At 43.7% G+C, this 24761-nt stretch overlaps 1 protein-coding gene across 2 annotated transcripts in view; it reads right to left on the bottom strand.

Moving 5' to 3' along the window:
• LOC147731524 (sodium channel protein type 2 subunit alpha-like) overlaps positions 1-24761 on the bottom strand; it is a 662760-nt gene that overhangs the window by 167934 nt on the left and 470065 nt on the right. For both annotated transcript variants that reach the window (XM_086956588.1, XM_086956587.1), the window contains one exon: positions 23673-23827. In XM_086956588.1, coding sequence (XP_086812714.1) covers positions 23673-23827 — 155 coding nt within the window. The remainder of the gene's footprint in view (positions 1-23672; positions 23828-24761) is intronic.

The following is a 24761-nucleotide window of genomic DNA, read 5'->3' as shown; positions in this document are numbered from 1 at the left end:
TATATAGCAAATAAGCCAATAAGATCCTTAGGGATCTTTGTGACCACCAGATTGGAGGACTTATATCTATTAAATGTTATCTCCACTTTAAATAAAACACGCAACCTGCTTAAACAATGGGAAAATCTCCCCATCTCGAATATAGGGTGGGTTGCCCTCATTAAAATGAACATTCTTTTGTTATTTTTATTTCTTTTTTTCCAATATATCAAAATTCCAAAACCCTTTTTTGATTCTGCTCAGTCAGAATTTAGACGTTTTATCTGGTCCGCACAAAAACCGAGATTAAAACTACAAAATCCTCAATTAGAAGCAGATGATGGAGGTCTAGCCTTGCCGGATGTACGGCTATATTATTATGCCTCAATTCTCAACTGGCTAAACTATAATTATCTGGAGGATTTGATGGATGCCAATTTGTTCCTTACAACTATGCTTAAGGAATCAGAGATCGATCTTGCGCCCTTTTTACGTGTACCCAAACTCCCCAAAAAAACACGCTATGAGACCCCAAGGGCGATTACTTCGGTCTTCCAAAAAATATGGGAAATATATGATATTTAATGGCTGCGGGCCGATTCACAGAACTAACTTAAGACAAAATCCTAAACGTACTACTTTTGGTATTCACAGAAGGGATTTAGTAGTCGTAAAGTTAGGATTTTGTCTTAAGTTTGACTTAAGACAATCTTAAGACAGACTTAAGACAGCCTTAAGACAAACTTAAGACAAAATCCTAACTTAAGTATGTCTTAAGTCTGTCTTAAGTCTGTCTTAAGTTTGTCTTAAGACAAACTTAAGACAAAATCCTAACTTCTGTGAATACCAAAAGTAGTACGTTTAGGGTTTTGTCTTAAGTTAGTTCTGTGAATTGGGCCCTCTATCCCCAGATGAAATTAAATGAATGCATCGGTCAGTGGGAACAATTGGAATTTGATACTCTTCAAGATTTTTATAGAAACAAAAGGTTTCTTTCCTGGCAGCAAGTACTTGACTGTAAGAGTAATATAAGTAATCTCATGATGTTCAGCCATGCACAGGTTAAACAGTTCTGTGCAGGCCTAACCTTCAATAAAGATTGTCCAGGCACTCTCCTTGGGAAGGCACATTTTATTTCCAAAACTAAGGGGATAGGCAACTGGTACAAACTACTTAAATCAGTGGAGAGTAAACAGGTGATCCTCGACCACCTGGAGAAGATTAGCTTGACTACTGGTTGCACTTTCAACTTGCAACAATGGCAGAATTGTAACTAAATGAGCTACAAAACAGTCAGGGCTGGAAACCTAAGGAGGATGGCATGGTTTAGCAAATAGATGATCTATTATACTCTTGATTGGCTGCACAAAATGTTCCCCACTGTAGATCCTAGGTGCTTTAGATGTGCTCTTACAACTGGGGACTGGCTTCACGTTGGGTTTACATGCTGCCACCTAAAATCATTTTGGCAAGATGTCTTTTCTGAAATTGGTAAAAAATAGGAAATCAATCTTCCTCCTTGCCCTTTGACTGCCCTCTTTGGCGGAATGGAAATGATCAAAGGCTTGTCCTTAGGTCAACATCAATTTAGTTTTATTGCAGCATTAATTGCGAGATCTCTTGTCCTAGCAAACTTAAAATCCAAGGTGGTCCATCAGTGGCTTATAAAAATGCAGAGAGTTCTCAAATGAGAAACATTATATGCTAGAAAGGTAGGCTCTTCTGCCAAACTTGATAGAATCTGGCGATTTCTGCATTGAATTGTTTTGTAACCCACTTTTAATTATGCGTTATTTCATTTTAAATTTCACCACAATCTATGAGGAGTTTTATAAGTACAATTACTTATATTGAAGTGGACTTTAGATTTTTAGTATATCACGAGCAAAGGTTTCTGTATATTGTAGCTGCAGCTTTAAATAATAATTGATCTTGGGGGAGTGGCTTTCCGAGCTGCGAAATTGCTGCTAGCTAGGCGAGCTCCGCCAGCCGAGACATCATCCTTGCAATATCTGGACACTTGATGAGCACATTCTGTGCAAAATATCCCTCGTCTGCATCCCGAGGTGTGCGGACCCCGTCAAGCCGACAATAGCTGCTGGATGTGCCCATGTAGCAGATGAGTAAATCCTGGCCTGTGGGAGATGCTTGCCGATCTCCGGTAAAACGCGAGGGTGGTGGACTGAGTGGAAATCTAAGCCGCTGCGTCACAAGTGCGATAGGCTGCGACCCCCAACCACAGCGGCGGATGATTGACTGACTCCGGGAGAGGAAGAAAACCCGATCGGGACTGCTGGACATTCAGCAACACATACGCGGGCATTAATTATTCAGTGGCCACTCCCGGACGGTAAGAAGATAGCTTAGGGGGGATTGGCCTTCGTGGCTGGATTGGCCGGTATGGCGATATGTAGTTAAGTGGACCAATGCCCAAACAACAGCGAAACACTCTGCAGAGCCACATACTGGGAGACTGGCCGGCATAACGCGTACCTAGAGGGATCAAGGTGATAGAGGTCGGTGATACGTGACGAGCCCGCAATGCTCTGTGGGCCTACAACCTACAGTATATAGAGGTCGGTGGACGAGGACGTCGCTGCAGCGGCGCCTCCACCTAGAGGCCTTGGGGAAGGAAGGGTGACAACTCCTGTGAATATATATGACCGGGGTTCCTGGTCGACAGACAACTGAAGATCCGGGAGTGGGGCCCCCTCGCGCTGCCAGGACTTTCTGCTACACACACCCACTGACACTAAAACCCCGTTGACAGCAAGGAGAAGGTGGTGACACACTCTGGTGCTGGGGGATCTGGTGGTGGATTGTGCGGTGACTCGGATTGACTCCACTACCTGTTTGAACAGAGATAGAATAGTATAGCGTACATATTGAATCCGTGACTGAAGACAATTGAACAATGGAGAAGCAAGATGCAAAAAAAATTAAATGAAACTTTGAGCAGCAGAGGAACACGAGGCCCACAGAACATGAGTTGGAGGCAGGAATGAAGAAGCAGCTGGACCAGCAGATGGAAGACTAGGGGGAAGATCTATGTACCTTAATGCTTGAAATGAGGGCCAGTCTTGGTAATATAGACTCCAAACTGGATATGTTGACCTCCCAATTGGACGCTGTTAAAACGCAGGTGGGAGCACACAAGACTATACTGGACGTGCTGGAGAATAGGGTCTCAGACTATCATGATTCTCAAGTAGTGACGAAATAGCAGCTCCTCCAGATGGACAAAGTGCTTGGCATAATCCGTGCTAAATATGAGGATTTAGAGGCCAGGTCTCGCCGGAACAACCTCTGTATTGCTGGCATACCAGAGAAAACGGCCATTGAGAAGATGGAGACTTACGTGGCAGACCTCCTCCACGAGCTATTTGACCCACATCTTTCCTCAGTCTTCGCCGTGGAAAGGGCACATCGTGCTCTGGGTCCTCGACGGCCAGTTGGCGCAACCCCCAGACCCATCTTGGCCAAGATTCTGAATTACCAAGATCGAGACACTGTCTTACGCCTCACCAGGGATAAAGGGACGATCACCTATGGGGGCAACACAATTTCCTTCTACCCAGACTTCACCCCGGCTGTGCAGGCGGCGAGGCGGGAATTTCTTCAAGCTAAGCGTCTTTGACTACAGGCCCAAATCCCGTCTGCACTTCTTTACCCTGCAAACCTTAAAGTAACCTATGTTGGGTCTGCCCTTTTTTTGAGAAGCATATTGAAGGGAAGGCACCAAAACAACACTCCAAGGGGTTGGCCACTGAAGAGAACAGTTTAAGCGACAATGACTGATGCAGATCCTGCTCCTGAAAGCCCCTTAGCCTACGTCGCGACAGCCTATGTGAACATGGTTTGGTCTCTGTTTGTTGTAGATTGAAAGTTGGATATAACTGTATATTTCTTGTCACTAGTTGTAACTCATTGTTGGTTCTGTGGGTTTTACATCTGCCAGTACCGATTGCTGGGGCTATCTGAGGATTATTATTTTGATATAGGTTAGGACCTGATGGGGTAAATACACACCTATTACATTTGCCGTAGGGGATTTGGGTAATTAGGTTTTTAAATACTGCAGAGAGATAGGTTTGGCTCACTGACATATTCTTGGCCACCCTGAGTAATCAGGGGAGTATGCCGGCGATACTACGCCCCTACGGGAGAGCACCCACTAGTAGTTGTAGCTTTAGTGATGTTTGGGGTGGGTACTCTGCAACCTGATTGGGGGGTTGGAGTGGGTGGTGGGTTGGGGTAGGGGATGTTTTATGATTTGCCAGATCTATGCTTTTCAATTTTAATACTACTTGTCATGTGGAAATATACACACCATTATGCTACCGCTCCTGATGATTCATTGTGTTATACTGAAATAGATGCCAGATATCCTATTTACATTTTCTTACCTGGAACATTTGAGCGCTAAATGATGGTAGGAAGGCTAGGTTAGTGGACTCCTATTTACTTAGACATAAGATTGATATTTGCCTGCTGCAGCAGACACATCTAAGTAGTCCCACCTCACCTAGATTGCGCCACAGCTGACGGGGGTCGGTATACTCCTCTACCTTTTCCAACTATGCTATAGGGTTCACTGTATTGATCAGACGTGACTTAGACTGGAAGGCTGGTGAACATCAACTAGACCCAGAAGGCAGATATGTACTAATACAAGGTACTCTAGCTGGTAGTCGAATGGTGATAGTCGTGATCTATGGCCCCAATGCTGACACACCAGACTTTTTTCAAAATGTATGGGCTAAAGTAAAAGCGAAAAATTGCGATACTATTATATGGGGAGGGGATTTTAATGCAAATCTTGATGATGTACTGGATAGGAAAGGGATATCTCGAACTCTGCATCCCTTAGCTAGCACCACACTGAAAGCCATACTATCAGATGGAGACTTGGTAGATATATGGAAAAGTGTACATCCGGAGGTTAAGGAGGGAACATGCATTTCAGAATATCATAAGGCGTGGTCAAGGCTGGATTATTGGTTGGTTTCCCGAGATGTGGCTACTTGGACTAGGGAGGCCCAACATCTTCCCCGCTCCTTATCAGATCATGCACCTAGTTTATTGCGCCTGGAATTACCACATTCCATACCAAGGATATATACTTGGAGATTGCCCCAAGATGCCCTATTAGACAAAGCTTTTAAAGAAGAAATTAGAGGAGATATAAATGATTATTTTCCCCTCAACACAGGCTCTGTAGCCACAGTTGCTGTGCTATGGGAAGCCTTTAAAACTGTAATAAGAAGGAACTGCATAGCTAGACAAGCCGGGGTGTTGAAGGCCATTCGGGGAACACTGGACTCACTTAAAAAAAAGATTAGAGAACTGGGGAAACAATTTTATGCATCTGGCAAGCCCACTAAACTGACTCTGCTGAAAGAAAAACTACTTGAATTCGAAGAAGAGGCACACAGAGAAGTTACATTTCTAGGTAAACACACCCAGGCTAGGCGCTGTGGTGAGGGAGATAGGCCCTTTACATTTGTCACTGAGTTGAAAACTGCAGCCACTAAATCATTAGAGGTCAGAAGGCTATACTTGATTAGTTCTCCAGTTTTTACTCCGAGCTCTGCTCCACTACATGGAGCTCCAGTCCGGAAGGCCTACTGCTGTTCCTGGACTCGCTCAAATTGCTTTGGCTGAGTGATGGATATAGGGAGTATTTGGATTTCCCCTTTACAGTGGATGATGTGGCACTGGTTATAAAAAGCCTACAGTTAAACAAAGCCCATGTATCAGATGGCTTAACCACTGCTTTTTTATAAAACTTATGTTGAGGAACTAGCGCCCCACCTTTTCAAGCTGTTTGAGGAGGCCCGCGAAATGGTCCTGCCTCCATCAATGCGGGAGGCAATTATAATTACCCTCTTAAAGCCAGGGAAGCCGGCTGACAAATTGGACTTCTATAGGCCACTCTCGCTAATAAATGTAGATGTTAAAATATTGACGAAACTAATCGCTAACAGGCTGCAACCTTTGCTCCCACTGGTGGCCCGCCCGGACTAATCGGGGATCATCCCCAAGAGATTGACATCCCAAAGTCTCAGGCCCTATTCTCGGTATTACATTATTTACATCAGGAGCTACAGGCAGCCACTGTATTTTTAGATACCACAAAGGCATTGGAATGGCAATACCTATTTGCAATACTTGGTTATATGGGTTTTAGTCCATTATTTATAAATCTAATACGTCTGCTATACATGCGACTGCTGTCACGTGTGAGAGTGAATGGGCTCACCTCGGCACCCTTTAACATTTCACAAGGTGAGGAATTAGAAATTTTACGTGGCCAGTGTGCCCCCTACATGCACCCTATGTCTGTACGTATACCCCATGTATGTTCATGTCATCATGCAATTCCCTTCTCATGCCTGTAATAATAATGCCTCTGCATTTCCGTTCAATGTTAGCATGTCAGTTACCAGGCCCTCCATGAATGAAACGTTAATTCTGCACTAAGGCCTATGTTGCCAATGCATTTACATGGTACACTTTTTAAATGTCGAGATGAAATCGTTTTCGTGGCTCAGTCGAGCCAGGACCCGAATTTAGGCTCCAAGCCTCTTGACACTCTGAAAGCTGCAGTTTAGTTATGTATCCCTGACCTCTCACATACTTCCTGCTCAGCCGAGAGGTGCCCAGCCTGGCCTGCCAAAGACAGTATTTTGCCTACAGTTATCTGCCCTGCTCCACAGAAACACATTCCTGTTTAATGAAAAAGGTAAACATATTCCGCCAGCAGAAGATAGGGCCTAGTCTTTCTGTCTCCATTCAAGTGATTTACAGAACCCGAATCCATAGAAAGCCCATGGCCCCACGCAATGCACAAAGAAATATAGGCACACACTAGCATTTAGTAATGAGCAGCCTCTGCAGCCTTTGCTCTAGCGACCTCTAAGTCAGATAACACATCCTCCAAGCTCAAGATATCAGATAATGCCAGAGGTACAGGTCGTTCTGACATCCCAGACTCTTCTACTAGCACTCAAAGTCAGCTCCCCCCCAGCTCTCCCCAGTTACACGTCAATTCCACATCATTACCAATTTTGCGCGCACAAGTAGGGTAAAGGTTCCTGCTGACCATGCAGACCCCCTCTATGTATCCACCCACCTATGACACACCTATGACTCATCAAAGTGAACACCCACGTGTACGCATCCTTACATGCCTCTTTCACGCCCATGTGCTCTTATCTCTCTCTTTCACTTGCTCCGCCTTCTCTATCCAATTCAATGTATGTTTTAACTATATATATTGTATTCTGTGAATAAAGATCCAGATGACGATCCTTCCTGATCCCTAGTGGAGATGGAACCCGATTCTCCTTTAGCTCGAGCTATTGAATAAAGCCCTTCTGAATCGGACACCACGGACTCTGCCTCTCATTATATGCATGATCCTTATTAATGTATAGAAATTATGACAGGGTAATTAATTATTTACCACATTATTCTGGCACCCGAACAGGAACCAGTCCCCTTCCCCACGCGCCGGCGATGTAGGTCCAGCCCCCTGACCCCTTCTACAGCCGTGACGGACTTCAAGTGTACACGACAGCGGGACTTCCTGCCTACTCCCTCAGGCCCACGGAGGAGACAGAGACTGCGACCAGGCATCCACACGAGGCGGTGAGGATTGCGGACCATCCCGACCAGAGCCCAAGTCGAGAGAGCAAGGTCCGAGGTATCCCGAGGCCCACCTGTTCCGAGGCGCATGCGCAGCAGAAGAAGCCGCAGCAGTAGCAGTCCAGTATCGAGTTTCCGAGGCCTTCAAGTTTTGCTTCCCGGTGAGTACCGTTATTGGTAATGCATAGAGACGGGTTCATTTATTTGAGCCCGGTAAAGACGTATCTGGGTACACAGGTACGGTAGAGACGTGTCCATTTCGGTGGACGCGGTAAAGACGTGTCTCTTTATGAGACCGGTATGGTTGGACTGTTTTGCAGTGCATAAAGTAAACAGTTTTTCAGGATCGTGTCTTTTTCTATGTACTAGTGAGGATGTATCTGTTTTTAATGTTTTAATGTTGTAGTGTGAATTGTTGTTTCCAGTCTATTTCTTGTGTATATTGTATGTTCGTTCGAGTTAGCTCCAACATGCCACTGTTTTCGAAATTACGTTAGATAGGGACCAGGAAAGGGATACTCGAAGAGGCAGTCCCCGTCCCGCCTAGAGACACTCCCGGCCATTTTATGTACCAAAAGCACGGGTTAGATGCCATACTGTTTTTAGACTTATGGGTAGATTACACGAAGGATCTAGAAGAAAAATATAGATGGCCTGTCTCAGGGACATGGGATGCTGATTGCATTATGAGAGTAGAGGAAGCACTATGGAAAAAGAAAGCTAGACAGTCCCAGAAAGATGCCATTGAGTTATGGCGTAAAGAAGCTCACAGGAGAACAGAGAAAGAATTCCACAAAGCAGAGAGAAGTAAAGAAGCAGCAGAAAAAGCCAGAGAAAAAGAGCAAAAGGAAGAAGGTGATTGGGTTAAGGCAGAACAAGCAGATAGACAAAGAAATGCCTTTATTAAAGGCATGTATCCCGTCCTCGCTGAAGGACTAGCTAAAGTGACCCCGGAAGTACCTAGTAATTTGCCGCCACCACTGATCCCGACTAAAGTACGCAGTCATAAACAGACAGCCGCGGAGGTCTTCCTTTCCTCCTATTTAGAGGAGCCCGCTCCAGATTATGCTAATGCAGGTTTTCCTCCTCCTCCTGGCAACAATCCTTTTCTCCCTCTGACCGCACCACAGGACCGGCATGCACAACTGTTTCCGCCACCGACAGTGATAGACGATTTAGGACAAGGGGCAGTAGGAGGGGGGCCCACCACAAACATACCGCAAACACCGCCTCCATCACGAGCATTGCAAGAACTAGCATTACAACGAACGCCGCAAAGGACAGCATCACCCCATAAGCATAATGTAACAATTGCACACTGTATATACGATTCAGTACCAGGTGTGGGCCCATTACTCATATTCTCGCTACGGTTAAGACGCGTTACAGACTATCTGATCACATTACCAGGCATGAAAGACAATTTAGACAGAATATACCATTTCATTAGAACGGGGGAGGGACCCGAGAGTATACATGAGGCTATGGCACAACAAAATGTGGAGGTTCAACGTGCACTTTTAAGTTTTTTAATTAATTGTCTGATCAGGGAATGAGACCAACCAGATAAAGGAGTAACTACGGGTATGATGGAGTGGAGCGATAATATAGCTGCTTGTAAACATGATACAATGTCAAAGATAGAATGCATGTACAGGAAAATTCGTAAAGAAATTCTGAACTTACACAGGAATGAGTCAGATGTACACAGGAATGAGTTAGACGCACCCGGGAAAGAATCAGACGAGATAGAGAATTCAGCATCAGATGATGACGAGCACACAACAGAGGAAGTGAGTAAAATAAATTATGTAGGTAGAGCACGACCGTTTGATAGGCCCATATGCCTCGACTACCGCAAAAAGGGACCTCTTATAAAGGAAAGATATTCTCTCGAGAATCTATTCCAAGCTACTGAGAATGCACTACAAAGACGAGTAGAGTGCGATAGACCCCACACCGTACACGAACAGGAACTAGCCCGGTCAGCAGTTCAATGGGTGTCTAATTCTAACATATATAATGGTGACGCAGTGGCTCAGACCTTTTTGAGCCTTCCCCCGGAAGAACAGCGTTTGGCTGGTATTTACATGGTCCAACATCTGATCACGTTGTACGAGAGTCAACGTTCTGATCCCGGTCCCTTGTATAAATTACTGGACGATATACTTCTAGAGCGATGGATAGGCCTAGGTACTGAATTAATTAATGTCATTCTAGACCAACGACATAAGTACGTGACTTTTCTGACCACGCACATGATTCCTGCCCCACACCACGACAGAAAGAGTTTACACATAGACAGACAGAACCCCCTACGAGAGGTACATCCCGTCAAAAATGCAAATAATGAGCTTCAACGAGTATATGTTTACACACCCTTGACGAAATTAGAAATACTGGAAATGAAAAAATTGCTGCCCTGCCATGATAAAGACCAGGGGGGGTTCCACCGTGAATTAAAAGACATTCTCCGCATAGGGGATTACACGTACGCTGACATCATTAAATTATTAAAAGTACTGTTACCAGCAGGCATTTATGAAAAGCTTAAAGAAAAAGAATAGGAGGTGGGAGAGAAAAAGATAAATTGGACAGAATTGGAAGATGAGGATAGAACACGGCTCCCTGGTGTTGGTCTTGGGGACAAAGCTAAGGAACTACCTGAACTCTTGATACAGGTCCTGCCAAGACTATTGGTTACTAAAAAGGAAGATTGGGATGCTATTTCAGCATGTAAACAGAAACCAGATGAAGACACCAGTGATTTTTACTCCAGATTCGAAAAATGTTTTTCTATTAATAGTGGCCTTAAGCCAAGTAGTGAATCGTACCCACATCTTTTTGTGAGTGTATTAGTAGAGAATTCCTTACCCCTGATCAAGAATAGAGTACTGAAGGTTGAGAGTACCTGGCAAATGTTACAAATGTTACAATACCACCAGAACAGAACTAGAGAGGAACAGGAACATGAAAGGAGACGCATGAAAGATACGAAAATGAAAGTACTAGTTGCACAATCAGTACCGGCTGATGGCCATAAAAAGGGCACGGCACCGGTTAAAGGGAACTGTAATTATTGCAAGCAACCAGGTCACTATGTAAATGAATGTGCTGTCCTGAAACACAATATAGCTACAGGCAAGACAAAAGAAAGGCCGCGTCCTCCTAGACAGAACACGCTAACGCCACAGAACACGCAACAGACAGTAGCTGTACCGCAACCAATAGCTGCCACACAACATGTCACGCAACAAATGTACCAGTACGCACAGTCAGACTATCCAGAATATCAACAGTACTCATGAAATAGCCTAGAGAGGGAGGTTGGCTTGCCCCTTATTGAGGTTCCTGTAGATCAAGAGGGTCCCTATGTACATAGTCGTGTATTGGGAAAAGACAGAAAATTTCTGATTGACACAGGGGCGAGCAGAACTACCATCAGTCATGACGAGGTTCCAGGGGCACCCCTCTCAGGCTCACAGAATATTTCCCTGGGATTTTCAGGAAAGCCTATTGTTAACGAGGTGTCAAAGCCAGTTTCCTTAGGAGTTGGTCCATTGTCCATTGTCCCGTACCACAGACTTGTTACTTACTAAGTCATGTCCAGAAAATTTGCTTGGTATAAAGACCTTGAAAGAACTAGGAGCAGTTATTTGTTGTTCTCCGGAAGGAGTGCGATTGTTTTTACGTGATTTTAAAGGACATTATGTGATGAGAGATTTTGATCCCAGACTCCAGAATGTACCACAGCATTTATGGGCGCAAGGTCCGACTGATGTAGGTTACCTGCACATTACGCCATACCGTGTCACTCTCAGACAAGGAGTTGTACTGCCACGAATCCGACAATACAAGTTACCACCTGATGCAGTAGTAGCATTATTGAAAATTGCTGACGAACTCATTGCACAAGGAGTGGTAGTAGAAACAGACTCAAATGTATGTAATTCACCTATCATCCCTATTCTTAAACGAACTGACCCTAATGCACCACCAGTCTACAGACTGGTGATTGACCTCCGAGAACTGAACAAGTGCATAATACCCCAGTACCCAGTGGTTCCAGACATCTCTTCATTATTGACTGCAATTGATTCCGAGGCGACATTCTTTACTGTAATCGATCTCAAGAACGCTTTCTTCAGTGTCCCAATACATCCTGAGAGCCAGTACCTTTTCGGATTCTGTTTAAATGGACGCAGTTTTAAATTTACGAGGGCTCCTCAAGGATTCACAGAAAGTCCTAGTATTTACAGCCAAGAATTAAAGAGACAACTAGACAGTATTTACATGCCTGCCAACACCGCCCTGCTCCAATACGTGGACGATATCCTGATCACAGCACGAACAGAACGAGACTGTGAACGTGCATCCCTGACAGTCTTATACTTTCTGGCAGACAAGGGGCACAAGGTGTCTCCTTCAAAGTTGCAATTCTGTGCACAGCAAGTGGTGTACCTTGGACACTTGCTGTCCAAGAGGGGTAGACAGCTGACACCAGACCGCATTCAGTTAATTGCAAATCTTCCGCAGCCCAAGACACAAAAGGAAGTACGGGCCTTCATTGGCCTCACTTCTTACTGCAGACAATGGATTCCCCAGTATGCATTTCTAGCCAAACCACTCATACAGTTAACGACACAGGAGGCAGCGTCTTCGACTGTCCTCCCTTGGACACAAGAACATACACTTGCATTTGAAGAATTGAAAAAAGCTCTATGTCAAGCACCAGTTTTAGCGACTCCTTGTTATAGCAAGCCTTTTACACTCTTTGTCACTGAACGAGATGGAACAGCATTATCTGTCCTTACACAAGATCAAGCAGGAAAGCACAAGCCTTGTGCTTATTTTTCTAGTACATTGGATCCAGTGGCCCAGGCTCTGCCTGCGTGCCTGAAATCAGTTGCAGCAACAACCCTAGCAATCAGACAGAGTGATTCTATAGTGTTAGGACATCCCCTGACCGTACAGGTTCCACATTCAGTGGAAGTTCTTTTGAACAGGACTCAGACTCAACACCTGACTATAGCAAGACTGACAGGATATGAACTGACATTATTTCAGCCACACATAGAGATCAGACGATGCAATATACTGAACCCTGCTACACTCTTGCCCTCAAGCACAACAGACACTGCACCACATGACTGCGTGGAAGTAATTGATACAGTAACGAAGCCAAGACAAGACTTGACAGACATTGCACTGACAGACCCAGACCTAACACTTTATGTAGATGGTTCATGCATGAGAACAAGCACAGGAGAGTTAGTGGCCGCATATGCAGTGACCACTGATACTGAAGTCATAGAGACACATCGAATTGACACACTGTCAGCCCAAGCAGCAGAGCTCATCGCTCTGACACAAGCCTGCATACGAGCCAAGAACTTGAAAGTAAACATATACACAGATTCACAGTATGCCTTCGGAGTCGTTCACGACTTCGGAGTTCTATGGCAGGAGAGAGGTTTTCTGAACTCTCATGGGGCCAAAATTCAGCATGGTCCCCTCATTCAGGCTCTGTTAGATGCAATACACTTGCCTACAGCCATAGCTATCATGAAGTGTAAAGCACATACTAAAGTCACAGACACCATTTCCCAGGGTAACGACCTGGCAGATCGAACAGCTAAACTTACAGCCCAGACTCCAACAGACATTCCCACAGACACGACAAAGACAGAAGTACCATCATTGACAAACTGCATGACAGTCAGGGATCCCTCACAAGATGTACTCGACATACAGACACATGCCACTCCAGACGAAATAAAGAAATGGACTGAACAAGGAGGGGTCCAGACTGACCAGGGTTGGATGACAAAAGGCAAAGCCACATGGTTTCTTCCTGACTCTATGGTTCAAGTCATTGTAAATACAGCACATAGTCCAGCACACTTAGGAGAAAAGGCCATGTTAGACAGTTTACAGAATATTTGGTTCAACAAGCACCTGCGTGCAGCAGCAAAACAGAAAGTGCGTACCTGCATGATCTGTTGCCAGTTCAATCCAGGCAAAGGCATTCCCTTGGAACAAGGTGGATTCCATCCCCCTGACCACCCTTTTGAAGTCCTCCAGATGGATTATATTCAGATGGACAGATGTCGAGGATACAAGTATGTCCTAGTAGTTGTATGTGCACTATCCAGATGGACAGAAGCGTACCCAGTCCCAGATTACACTGCTGTGACCACTGCCAGGCAGTTGGTCCGAGAATTCTTTCCGCGGTACGGATTGCCCCGTGTCGTGTACTCAGATAACGGTCAGCCATTCTCCTCTGAATTAATGAAACAAGTATCTCTTCTGTTAGGGTACCAGTGGAAGTTCCATTGTGTACGACACCCAGAGGCAGCAGGCCTCGTCGAGAGACACAATCAGACACTTAAGACAAAATTAGCGAAAGTCTGTGCAGAAAAAGGCGTGGATTGTATGGTAGCCTTGCCGGTTGCCCTCTTTTACATGCGTATGGTAGCTCATTCCAGAACAGGGTTGTCCCCTTACGAGGTGGTTTTTGGTAGACCACCGAATATGTGGGGTACGCCTATGCCAAAAAGAATTACCGATGTTGACAGTAATATGCTGACAGATTACCTGGCTTCCTTGATGTCTGCACTCCTTTCTTGTCGTTCACAGGTTGCAGCTGCCTTCCCCGACAACACCCAAGTGAAAGAACATTCTATTGTCCCTGGGGACACAGTGTTCGTCCGGAACTTCGATCGTTCAAGTCCTCTCGAGCCCCGCTGGCGAGCTCCGAAGCTGGTACTTCTAACAACGAGGACCGCCGTCAAGGTCGAGGGAAGGAAAGGCTGGATTCATGCCCAACACGTGAAACGATTCCATGGACACGGAACGGTAAACGAAACTAAGGACTGCCCAGATACCAGTGACTCAAAGCCCCCTTTGCTAGAAAAGACTCCGCAACAGGAGTACAAATTAAAGTTACGGTCTAGTAAGTCAGACAGTTTAATTGTTTAAGTCCACCCTGTGGTGAATCGGTTAGACAGGTTCCTGACATGTATAAGATCGTAGACCCGAATAGTAGACAGAGAGATAAGAAAGAAAAATATTGTAAGACCCTACGCAGCAGATGTATAGTAACTCTGATCATTATGTTTCTTCTAAGTATATTGATTATATGTATAAGCTTGACGCTACATATTTTCTTTCCTCCCCTTGGTTCACATATACATTCTTCCTTCAATGACACCGTAGAGCACACATTCAGTGATCTGCCACCTCATGAACTGTCATATCGACTAGCACTGCGCAACAATACTTTTATTCGCATGTTGCACCATGCTCATCAGACCAGCAATGTAACAAATTGTTGGGTATGTGGCCGACTCCCACCTTATCAGAAAACAAAGGGAGTTTTGCCCCTCTTTCCTTTCCCGTTCTCGCACAATGGTTCGTGCGGAGCATGGTTTGCTTTAATGTCATCACAAGACAGAAAGTTCACAGATTCCCAGACTGAAGGGATTTGGGGAGACTTAAATAAACTAATGAATGAGGCATGTTTTCCAGACAAAGATGGTCTTCCCCAGAGAAAAGGAACAGATCTAGAAAATGAAGTGTACGACCTAGGAAATGTTTCCCTTAACTTTATGATTCTGAATGTCCAGTCCGAGAAAAATACAGATTCACCGTTCATAACAGTCTTACCAGTAAAAGGTGAATTATGTGTTAGAAAGAAAGGCTCAAAGCATTTAGGACACAGTGATTGTAATACTGTGGTCGAGTTCAATGATAAAGGAAAGTCTACTTTCAAAGCTTCCCGCCATTCTTATTTTATTTGCGGTCAGACAGCCTATGTGCGTCTGCCCTTAGACTGGGGTGGGACGTGTTATATTGCGTTCCTACTGCCACCTGTTTTTCTAGCCCCATCCCATTATCATCGAGATTCCCGACTAGTACATGTTAGAAATAAAAGGGAGACCGATTCCCCAGTTGTCGATCAGACTGAGACAACTTTAGAGCAATATACAGATTTCAATAAAGGATTCTTTTTCTTCATAGGTCCCGTCCAAAACAGTAAATTAATACGTAGGTTAACAAGAACTCTTGAAGCTGTAGTGAATGAGACTACTTCTGCCCTAGCGAACTTGACAGAGGAGCAGTCTGCGATGAGACTTGTTGTTCTTCAGAATCGCCTTGTTCTTGACGTCATCCTGGCAGATAGGGGCGGGGCTTGTAGAGTGATCGGCTCCAGTTGTTGTGTGTTTATTCCAAATAACGCGCCATCCGTATACGCAGCAATAACGAGACTCCATAAGATAGCTCACAAGATACATCAAAATCCAGGCACATGGACTTGGTCCGGTTGGCTATGGAGTGTAATATCAGCATGGGGATGGAAAGTATTGTCGTTCCTAGGACTGATACTACTAGTTTTATTTAGTTGCTGTCTCTGTCTGCAATGTGGCCCAGCGATTTGCGGCTTGTGTGCCACTGCCTGTATTCCCCGTCCACGTTCACGTGTACAAAAGAATAAAGATGAGCAAATGATGCTGTATGATCAGATATATGGTATCATGAATATAGATGTGTCCTGAAGGGCACAGTAGGGAACAAGGCGGGAATGAGGAAATAGAAATTTTACGTGGCCAGTGTGCCCCCTACATGCACCCTATGTCTGTACGTATACCCCATGTATGTTCATGTCATCATGCAATTCCCTTCTCATGTCTGTAATAATAATGCCTCTGCATTTCCGTTCAATGTTAGCATGTCAGTTACCAGGCCCTCCATGAATGAAACGTTAATTCTGCACTAAGGCCTATGTTGCCAATGCATTTACATGGTACACTTTTTAAATGTCGAGATGAAATCGTTTTCATGGCTCAGTCGAGCCAGGACCCGAATTCAGGCTCCAAGCCTCTTGACACTCTGAAAGCTGCAGTTTAGTTATGTATCCCTGACCTCTCACATACTTCCTGCTCAGCCGAGAGGTGCCCAGCCTGGCCTGCCAAAGACAGTATTTTGCCTACAGTTATCTGCCCTGCTCCACAGAAACACATTCCTGTTTAATGAAAAAGGTAAACATATTCCGCCAGCAGAAGATAGGGCCTAGTCTTTCTGTCTCCATTCAAGTGATTTACAGAACCCGAATCCATAGAAAGCCCATGGCCCCACGCAATGCACAAAGAAATATAGGCACACACTAGCATTTAGTAATGAGCAGCCTCTGCAGCCTTTGCTCTAGCGACCTCTAAGTCAGATAACACATCCTCCAAGCTCAAGATATCAGATAATGCCAGAGGTACAGGTCGTTCTGACATCCCAGACTCTTCTACTAGCACTCAAAGTCAGCTCCCCCCCAGCTCTCCCCAGTTACACGTCAATTCCACGTCATGACCAATTTTGCGCGCACAAGTAGGGTAAAGGTTCCTGCTGACCATGCAGACCCCATCTATGTATCCACCCACCTATGACACACCTATGACTCATCAAAGTGAACACCCACGTGTACGCATCCTTAAACGCCTCTTTCACGCCCATGTGCTCTTATCTCTCTCTTTCACTTGCTCCGCCTGGAGCGCTCCGCCTTCTCTATCCAATTCAATGTATGTTTTAACTATATATATTGTATTCTGTGAATAAAGATCCAGATGACGATCCTTCCTGATCCCTAGTGGAGATGGAACCTGATTCTCCTTTAGCTCGAGCTATTGAATAAAGCCCTTCTGAATCGGACACCACGGACTCTGCCTCTCATTATATGCATGATCCTTATTAATGTATAGAAATCATGACAGGGTAATTAATTATTTACCACAGAGGCACCAGGCAGGGATGCCCACTCTCCCCTTTGCTCTTCGTGATTGTGATGGAACCATTAGCGGCGCCATACTGCCAAGGGGATTGGATTTAGTGCCCTTAGTCTGTTAATCTCACTCTATGCAGATGACGTCACCCTGTATGTGTCCAATCCAGAAGCAAATTTAGATCCCTTATTTAGGGAATTCATTAAACTTGGTGGCCTCTCAGGGATTTCAATCAATTGGGCTAAATCAGGGATTTTCCCTTTGACTGACACCACTGTTCAAACACCATCTGAATTCCCCCTCACATGGTCGATGGAGCCAGTGAAGTATTTAGGTATATGGGTTAGCAGAGAAATTCAGGTCTTATGGCACCTGAATTATGGACGTGCCATAAACTGGTTGGAGGAGAAAGTCAATGCTTGGGCTGGGCTCCCACTCCCGCTGGCCGGGAGGATAGCACTGGTCAAGATGGTGGTACTTCCCAAGTTCCTTTATCTATTTGTTAATATCCCACTTCCGCACATGCAAGCCTTTTTAAAAACCCTATGGTCCCTGTTAATTTCCCTGATATGGGCGCATAAACAAGCTAGAGTTTCCTGGGAACTTCTAACACTTCCTTTACGACAAGGAGGCCTTGGAGCTCCAGATATGCATTATATCCATGGAGCGCACAGGCGCAGTTCTTGCATTACTGGGCACCTCCCACTCCTTTTCAGCTTCCACTGCCATGTGGTAGTGGAAGCTGCTGTCGCGACGCCCCTCCCACTACAGGCTGCCCTATATAAGGACTACAAGGGCCCTAGGGAAGACATTAATACGGTAGAGACTATGCGATGGGCCTGGAACAAGTTGTGGAAGAGAGCGGGCGTTTTCATCCGATATGCCCCTGCAATGTCTATTGCCAATAACCCAATGCTGTTCCCCATGGGAGATGGTCTTGGAAAAGACTTAGCACATAATATGAAGTTAAACACTTTCGCTGACCTCTACCCAGAAGGGTCTTTCCGTCCGCCTCCTTCAGCCACGGAAGAGAGGCAACTGCCGTTCTCCGAAATGCTTGCATATAATAAACTCAAGGCTACGTGTCGTCGATCTCTACATGCCACTTTTCCAGACGCCCCACCTACCCATAGCGCCTTAGAAAATGTTCTTAAGTCAGCCTCCCCACGCTGACTAATCACCAGAATATACAATCACATGCAGAATTCGGCCCCCCTGACAACACCACGAGCAATAGGGGCTTGGAATGAGGATCTACAACCCTCACTCACTGAAGACCAGTGGCTTTATTGTTGCAGCCAACTCACAGCACTTTCCCCAAACTACAAGCTTCGTTTAGTTCATTTTAAATTCCTACATAGATTTTATAGAACACCTATTAATTTACATCATATAGGTCTCAAAGAGGATGACAGTTGATGGAAATGTGGGAGAGCCCCTGCAGGTTTTTTCCATGTTGCATGGGATTGCCAGAGGTTAGAGAAATATTGGTCTGATGTGTTCCATATCATTCAACAAAAAAAGGGGTTGGCTGGGGACCCCATTCCTTTGCAGGGATTGCTGGGATACGTTAAGGACATTCCTGCAAAGCTCAGAAAATTACATGCATTACTGCTCCTTTTTGCCAAGCGACGAGTCGCCATGCATTGGGGAAGTAAAAGGGTTCCATCCAAAACAGATTGGATAACATTTGTCACTCACAACTGATCACTTTTTGGGAAGTAATGCCCTCCACATCAAGACCCAAAGACATATGGGAACCATTCGTGGTGTGGGCCCGTGAACATCAAGAGACAAAGGTCACCGTGGGACCCCAACAGTAGCCTACAAGGACGTCTGAGGGAGTTGTGAAATGCAACTGGAGATATGGCCAATATCTAAATGTGCCTGGTTATATTGTACGCATTCTATATTTTATAATTCTAGATGTGTCATACCCTGTTATGATTTACTGTGTTGAAAGGACTGCTGCATTCTTTATAATGGTAATACTTATCATATTATTTGGACTATATATCGTAGCGATTATGTATATCAGTATGAAAAGAATACACATGACTTTGTTACGGACCGATAACCCTGTATTGTATAAGCAACTGTCTGGCTGTGTTTGCAATTGTATGTAATGTTGGTTTTTGAAAATGCTAATAAAAAAAAATAAGGAGTGATGCCTACATTCAATAAAAAAGTTCTACTTAAGTGTTGTGTCTAGACCCTTGCACTAACATCCTAGTGTGTGTGTGTGTTGAGTGCATATGAGCAAATACAGGGCAGTTAGACTGTGTGCAAAGTAGATATGTTTGCTGCAACCAGTGGGACAAATGTACATTTTGGATGGCCTTTGATTTAAATTGACACAAGATACATGAAATAGAGGATAGTTATAGCTTCACCCAGACAGTGGAAGTGCATAGCTTGCACTCTTGAAGTCAGAGGGTAAATAGATCCAGAAACTGGACTAAGGGAGGATGGAGATAGGGCTACCTCTAGAAATTCTATGAGGATTAAAAGCAAGGGTTTGCTGATTAAATTTGCTTCAACACTGCTGTTGGGTAGACAGTCGGTAGAGTGGCTGCGTCAGCAGATTCTGATGTTAAAGTTGGGAAAATCCCTAGGTAGGGCCTGTCCTTCTTTCTATTCCTGATTGCAACTTCAGGAAGGCTGCTGATAAGCCAGGTGCATTGTGCTCACACATTATAGCGTCCACTTTTTGGATACTCCCGCTTGGAGCCATCATCATCACTACTTACAGTGAGAGCCATCACCTTGCACAAAGGTTGCTTTTGTACTGCTGCCTAAAAATAACATTTGAAAGGGAACCTTCCCTCTTAAACTAGTTCCAGGCCCTTAGACACTAGATCCACAACTCTTGTCTGGAAAGTAAATGTAAAAGTGAGAACCAAACCACCCTGCTTTGTTCGAGTACCAGGTTCTTCTTGACCAAGGAAGAGCGAGCTCTAAAGAGTACTTAAAGAACTGCTGTAAGGCAAGGACTGTCATCCCTGTGACAGCCTGCCTCCCAGAGATGAGGGGCTATCACCTGAAGTGTGTAACTTACTGAGAAGCTGTTGGTCTGCCAATCACTTAGCAGTGAAAAAGCTCAGCTGCAAAACCCTGTGACAACCAGCATTTCTACAGTCTGAAAAATGGTCCAGCCATTACCAGTGTGTAGGCCAACCATTATGAAAAATTTGCCAGACATCTGACTGGACTGGAGCCACACTCGTCCAGAATGCCAGGCCTATGAAGCTACATCGACTGAAGGCCAGCCCTCACCATTTCTGACTGCCGAGCAGATCTCTGAAGCAGGCTATGAGATATAAAGAAAGGGGAACTACACTGCAAACAAATAGGCATCATTGAAGGCACAAATCAATATATGCAGTCATGCACACCAATCAGCTCCTGCCAGGATAGGTCATTCACCAACCAGGTAACATCAAGGCATGGCCTCCAGAGACTTAGACACACTGTAAATGCAAGAAACGTTAAACCATGATAAGGATTTAGCCTTATCAGTAATACTCTTTTGAGATAAAGAACTGTTCAAGCTGATCCATTAGTTGACCATGGGCTACCAGTTAGCGAAACTTGCACCTGTCCCTAATTTTGGCTAAGCTCAATTTAGCGGAGAAGACCACCCTAGACACACACAGAAAGGGCACAGAACAACGGACATAAGGGCATGTAGTCTAGATGCATTTTAGTGTAAGCCTGCTGTTGAAATCATTTAACCTTAAATCTCACACCTATCGAATTGAGTAGAATTTTATGCTTCAGTGATATTAAAAGTACTTGCTTTTCTATAAAATTAAGCATTAAGCTGGAAAGTGATATATCGATGTCTAGTTAAATATGGATTCAAAATCTTTGGCGCTCATATACTACCTCTCTGAAAAGTCTTTGACTGTCTGCTTTTACTACTGTGGGAGTCAAATATGGAAAGTGCATACTAGGCCAGTTTGGTAAACCAGAGTAGAAGAGACCCTAGGACATAATTGGCAAATTACCTAAACCACCATGGCTGCGCCCAGTATCCCAGTCTGCCCTGTAGCCCACTCAACAGGGTCTGAAACTTCGTGTAAGTCTTGTCGGTAACTAGAAGGTACAGGCTCTACGCTTACCAAGACACACCCTATTTCCAGTTAGACCAAATGCATAATTCACCTTTGATCATCCTGGGTGGTGAAATGCTTGTATACAGTTGACTGCCATGTCCAATAATGGCCCAGTTGAAAACTTGATCTCATCCATTGCTGAATCTCCATTGGCATGCTAGAAATTTAACAAGGCACTGTTGAGGGATCCTTGTTTGTAGTCTAGTAACTATCAGGAATTATTGTAAAGAAAATGTGGGCAGGGATGCCGTTGATGAGTTGATGACTGACATTAATCATAACTCTGGGAGGAAAGGAAATGTCTATGTTATTAATTAGGAAGCTATGGCTGTAGATATCATGGTGGAAGTGACGTCCATAATGGCACATCTCTAACCAATTTATATTACAGAAGCTAAATAGATGACACCAGGAGACCAGCAAGTAGCCTTACTATAATCCAGCAAGTAACCTTACTATAATCATTACATCAAACGTGGACAGGATTCTTGAATGGCAGGGTAAATCAAGACTGCGTGAACTAATATTGGTAATACAAGTAGAAACACTGGATATTTAGAGTTTTGTACGGTTTTTACAAGCTATTATGCACAAGGCTCTCTTAAAGTACATAGGGTTGGGGTGGAATGCATAAATGTATTGCTGCTAAAACCAAATTGATATATGTTACTTCTACATATAACAATCCACTTTGACATGAAGCAACTTTATTATATTTGGATATTTTGATTAAGTTATGTGGAAAAGATAGGAGTCAAAAGAGATTCTCCTGACGGGATAGATGACTGTGCATCTGTTGCTGACTGGGCATGTTAAGATGATCCATATGGTGGTGATCCCTGAATGCTGATATTATTTAATGGACCTTTGCAATATACCTATAGGTGATTTTTTTTTACAAACTACAGAAAGTGGGAAAGTGGGCAGTAGGTATTTTTAAAGGGCAAACAACCACCTCAGGCAATGAAGTGGTGTAAGATAAAGAGTGAAGTCAAATAGACAGGATCTTTAAATGAATTAACTATAGAAAACATCTTCATGACATTTTGTAAATAGGAAAAAACAAAATGGAGAGTTTTACATATGTAGTGTACTTATTAAACAGAAACACTATTGGCATCTACAGTTCCAGCTAAAAGTCAAATATTTCATATTAAAACATACAGACTTGAGAAAATATTCCTGGAAAAACACACAGGCCTGACAAAGCATTAACTAAGAATTACTTATTTTTCTTAATTAACAGAACAAACTACTCAAACTGAACTACATTGCCGAGTTGGCAATGCAGCAAGCAACAATAATTTTGTTTATTTATTTACTTACCTTAGTCCATGCCGTCGTATTTCCGACTCTACTGCCACCCTGCCACTCCCCCGCGCCACCTCACCAACCTTCAGCACTCCCTCTGTTAGCCGCCACTGAGCAGGTCCTTCTTTATTATGGCTTTGTGATCAGTAAGGTCACTTCAGGTTTCTATAACCAAGCAGCCTAATTCCTGTGTAGCCCTCCTCTTTAATAAGGGCTTGGTGCAGTATGGGTAACAACAGTAGCATGAGCTTTTAGTCTTTTAGCTAGTCTAAGAATTACGAGACCATAACTCTTTCTGCTCTAGAAAAACTAAACTGGGGTAAATATTTATGAATATACCTAAGTGCAGGTAGGCAACAGTATGATTTAAATCTGGAAATCGCACATTTGTCTCCATTTACAGCTTGTCTAAAAAACTATAGGCAATAAAACAAGCAGTGTGGCAATGCTTACTAATACATTCAAAAGAAAATTTCTGATAATCTCAGTAGCCTAAAGGAAAGCTGAGAGTTAGGAGTGTGCGCTCATTCTTTTTGAGATAGGTTTAATTTGTGAGGAAAAATGTATTGCCCAGGAATTTTGTATGCCAATTTACCAATTAGAAATTCAACATATTCAAGTTGATATCGAAGGAACTCTGATTTTTCTTATGCATGTATTTTTATTGAAAACAGAACAGTAAAAATATACACATATACTGCCTTAAGAAGATACTATTTTAATGTTTGCTTAGGCAACTTTCGGAGGAATATATGATGTAATGTTTTTTTCAGGAATATTCACAGAAACAGTAATACAAATATACTTTATTACATGTCTGCCGGACTACTTTTTTGTATCTTACCAGTGCACCACTGCTGAGAAGAATCATAAAGATAATGAAGGTCTCAAACCAATTGTGTTCCACTATAATGAAGCAAGTTTTCCTAAAGTTCCACCACAATTTTCCATTTCCATCTTCAATGCTGACTTGACACCAGGCAAATTTCTTAACACATCCTATCAAACATAAATTTAGGTGGTGAAGACATATTTTAAAAAGACTATGCATATTTACATTGTAGTTCACAACCTATATTCTTGCTTACAATTAACAAATTTGAAGATTCATCAAGATTTTCAGATAAAAGCAAGGAAGAAGAACTTCGTATAGAGCATACATCAAATTAAGTGAGGTTCCACATTATCTAAAGATTGCACTAGTGCAACTGTAAAGCAAACCAACTTGGATTATAGAACAATGAAGTTTACCAACCATCTCACATAATGATTTTGTGCCAAGAAAAAACAAAGGAAAATTGTTTTTTCAATATTTGCATGGGGGATCAGGAGCATAATGATTTTGCCTGAAAATTGATCATATTTTATATAGAGTTCTTGTTTAGTTCTCCTACCAACCTCCTTCTGTGAGGGCTTATTTGGACGTGATGCAACACAAAATGGTTACTTACCAGTAGGAGTAGTTTTGCAGCTTGATGAGTTTTCTGGATTCACCTGGTATACATTATTCTGCCATCTAGTATTTGGGTCAGGAATTGTCTTTGCTTTTTTTTCTTTTCTTGTTTTGGTCGTTGTCGACTATCATTTGGTGCCAGGTATGTCCCTTGTGTTACGTTAGACGGACATGATGCAAAAGTGGTTTTCCTCATTTGCAATAAATAAAGCCAAGTTGCAACAATTGTAGTCAAACTGTTTGCGTAATGGCTACTGCTAGACCCAGCGGTTTTGTGCTGGCTGGGATGCATTGAAGCCAGTCAGAATCCACTGTTCCAAATAGGATGAGTACGATAGACCTGCCTGATAACCTGCGGTCCCCTCTGGTAATTTGGCACAGAGCAGTCAGGCTGATCCTCAGGAAACAAGTTTAAAGTATTGGCACAACACCAACCTTACAACACACTGTGCACGCCACAAAAAGACTACACACCTTATG

Source organism: Lissotriton vulgaris, chromosome 2_1, assembly GCF_964263255.1.
Source record: "Lissotriton vulgaris chromosome 2_1, aLisVul1.2, whole genome shotgun sequence".
NCBI lineage: Eukaryota > Metazoa > Chordata > Amphibia > Caudata > Salamandridae > Lissotriton > Lissotriton vulgaris.
The sequence above is the reverse complement of the archived record's forward strand: the minus strand, read 5'-3'. Positions and strand labels throughout refer to the sequence as shown.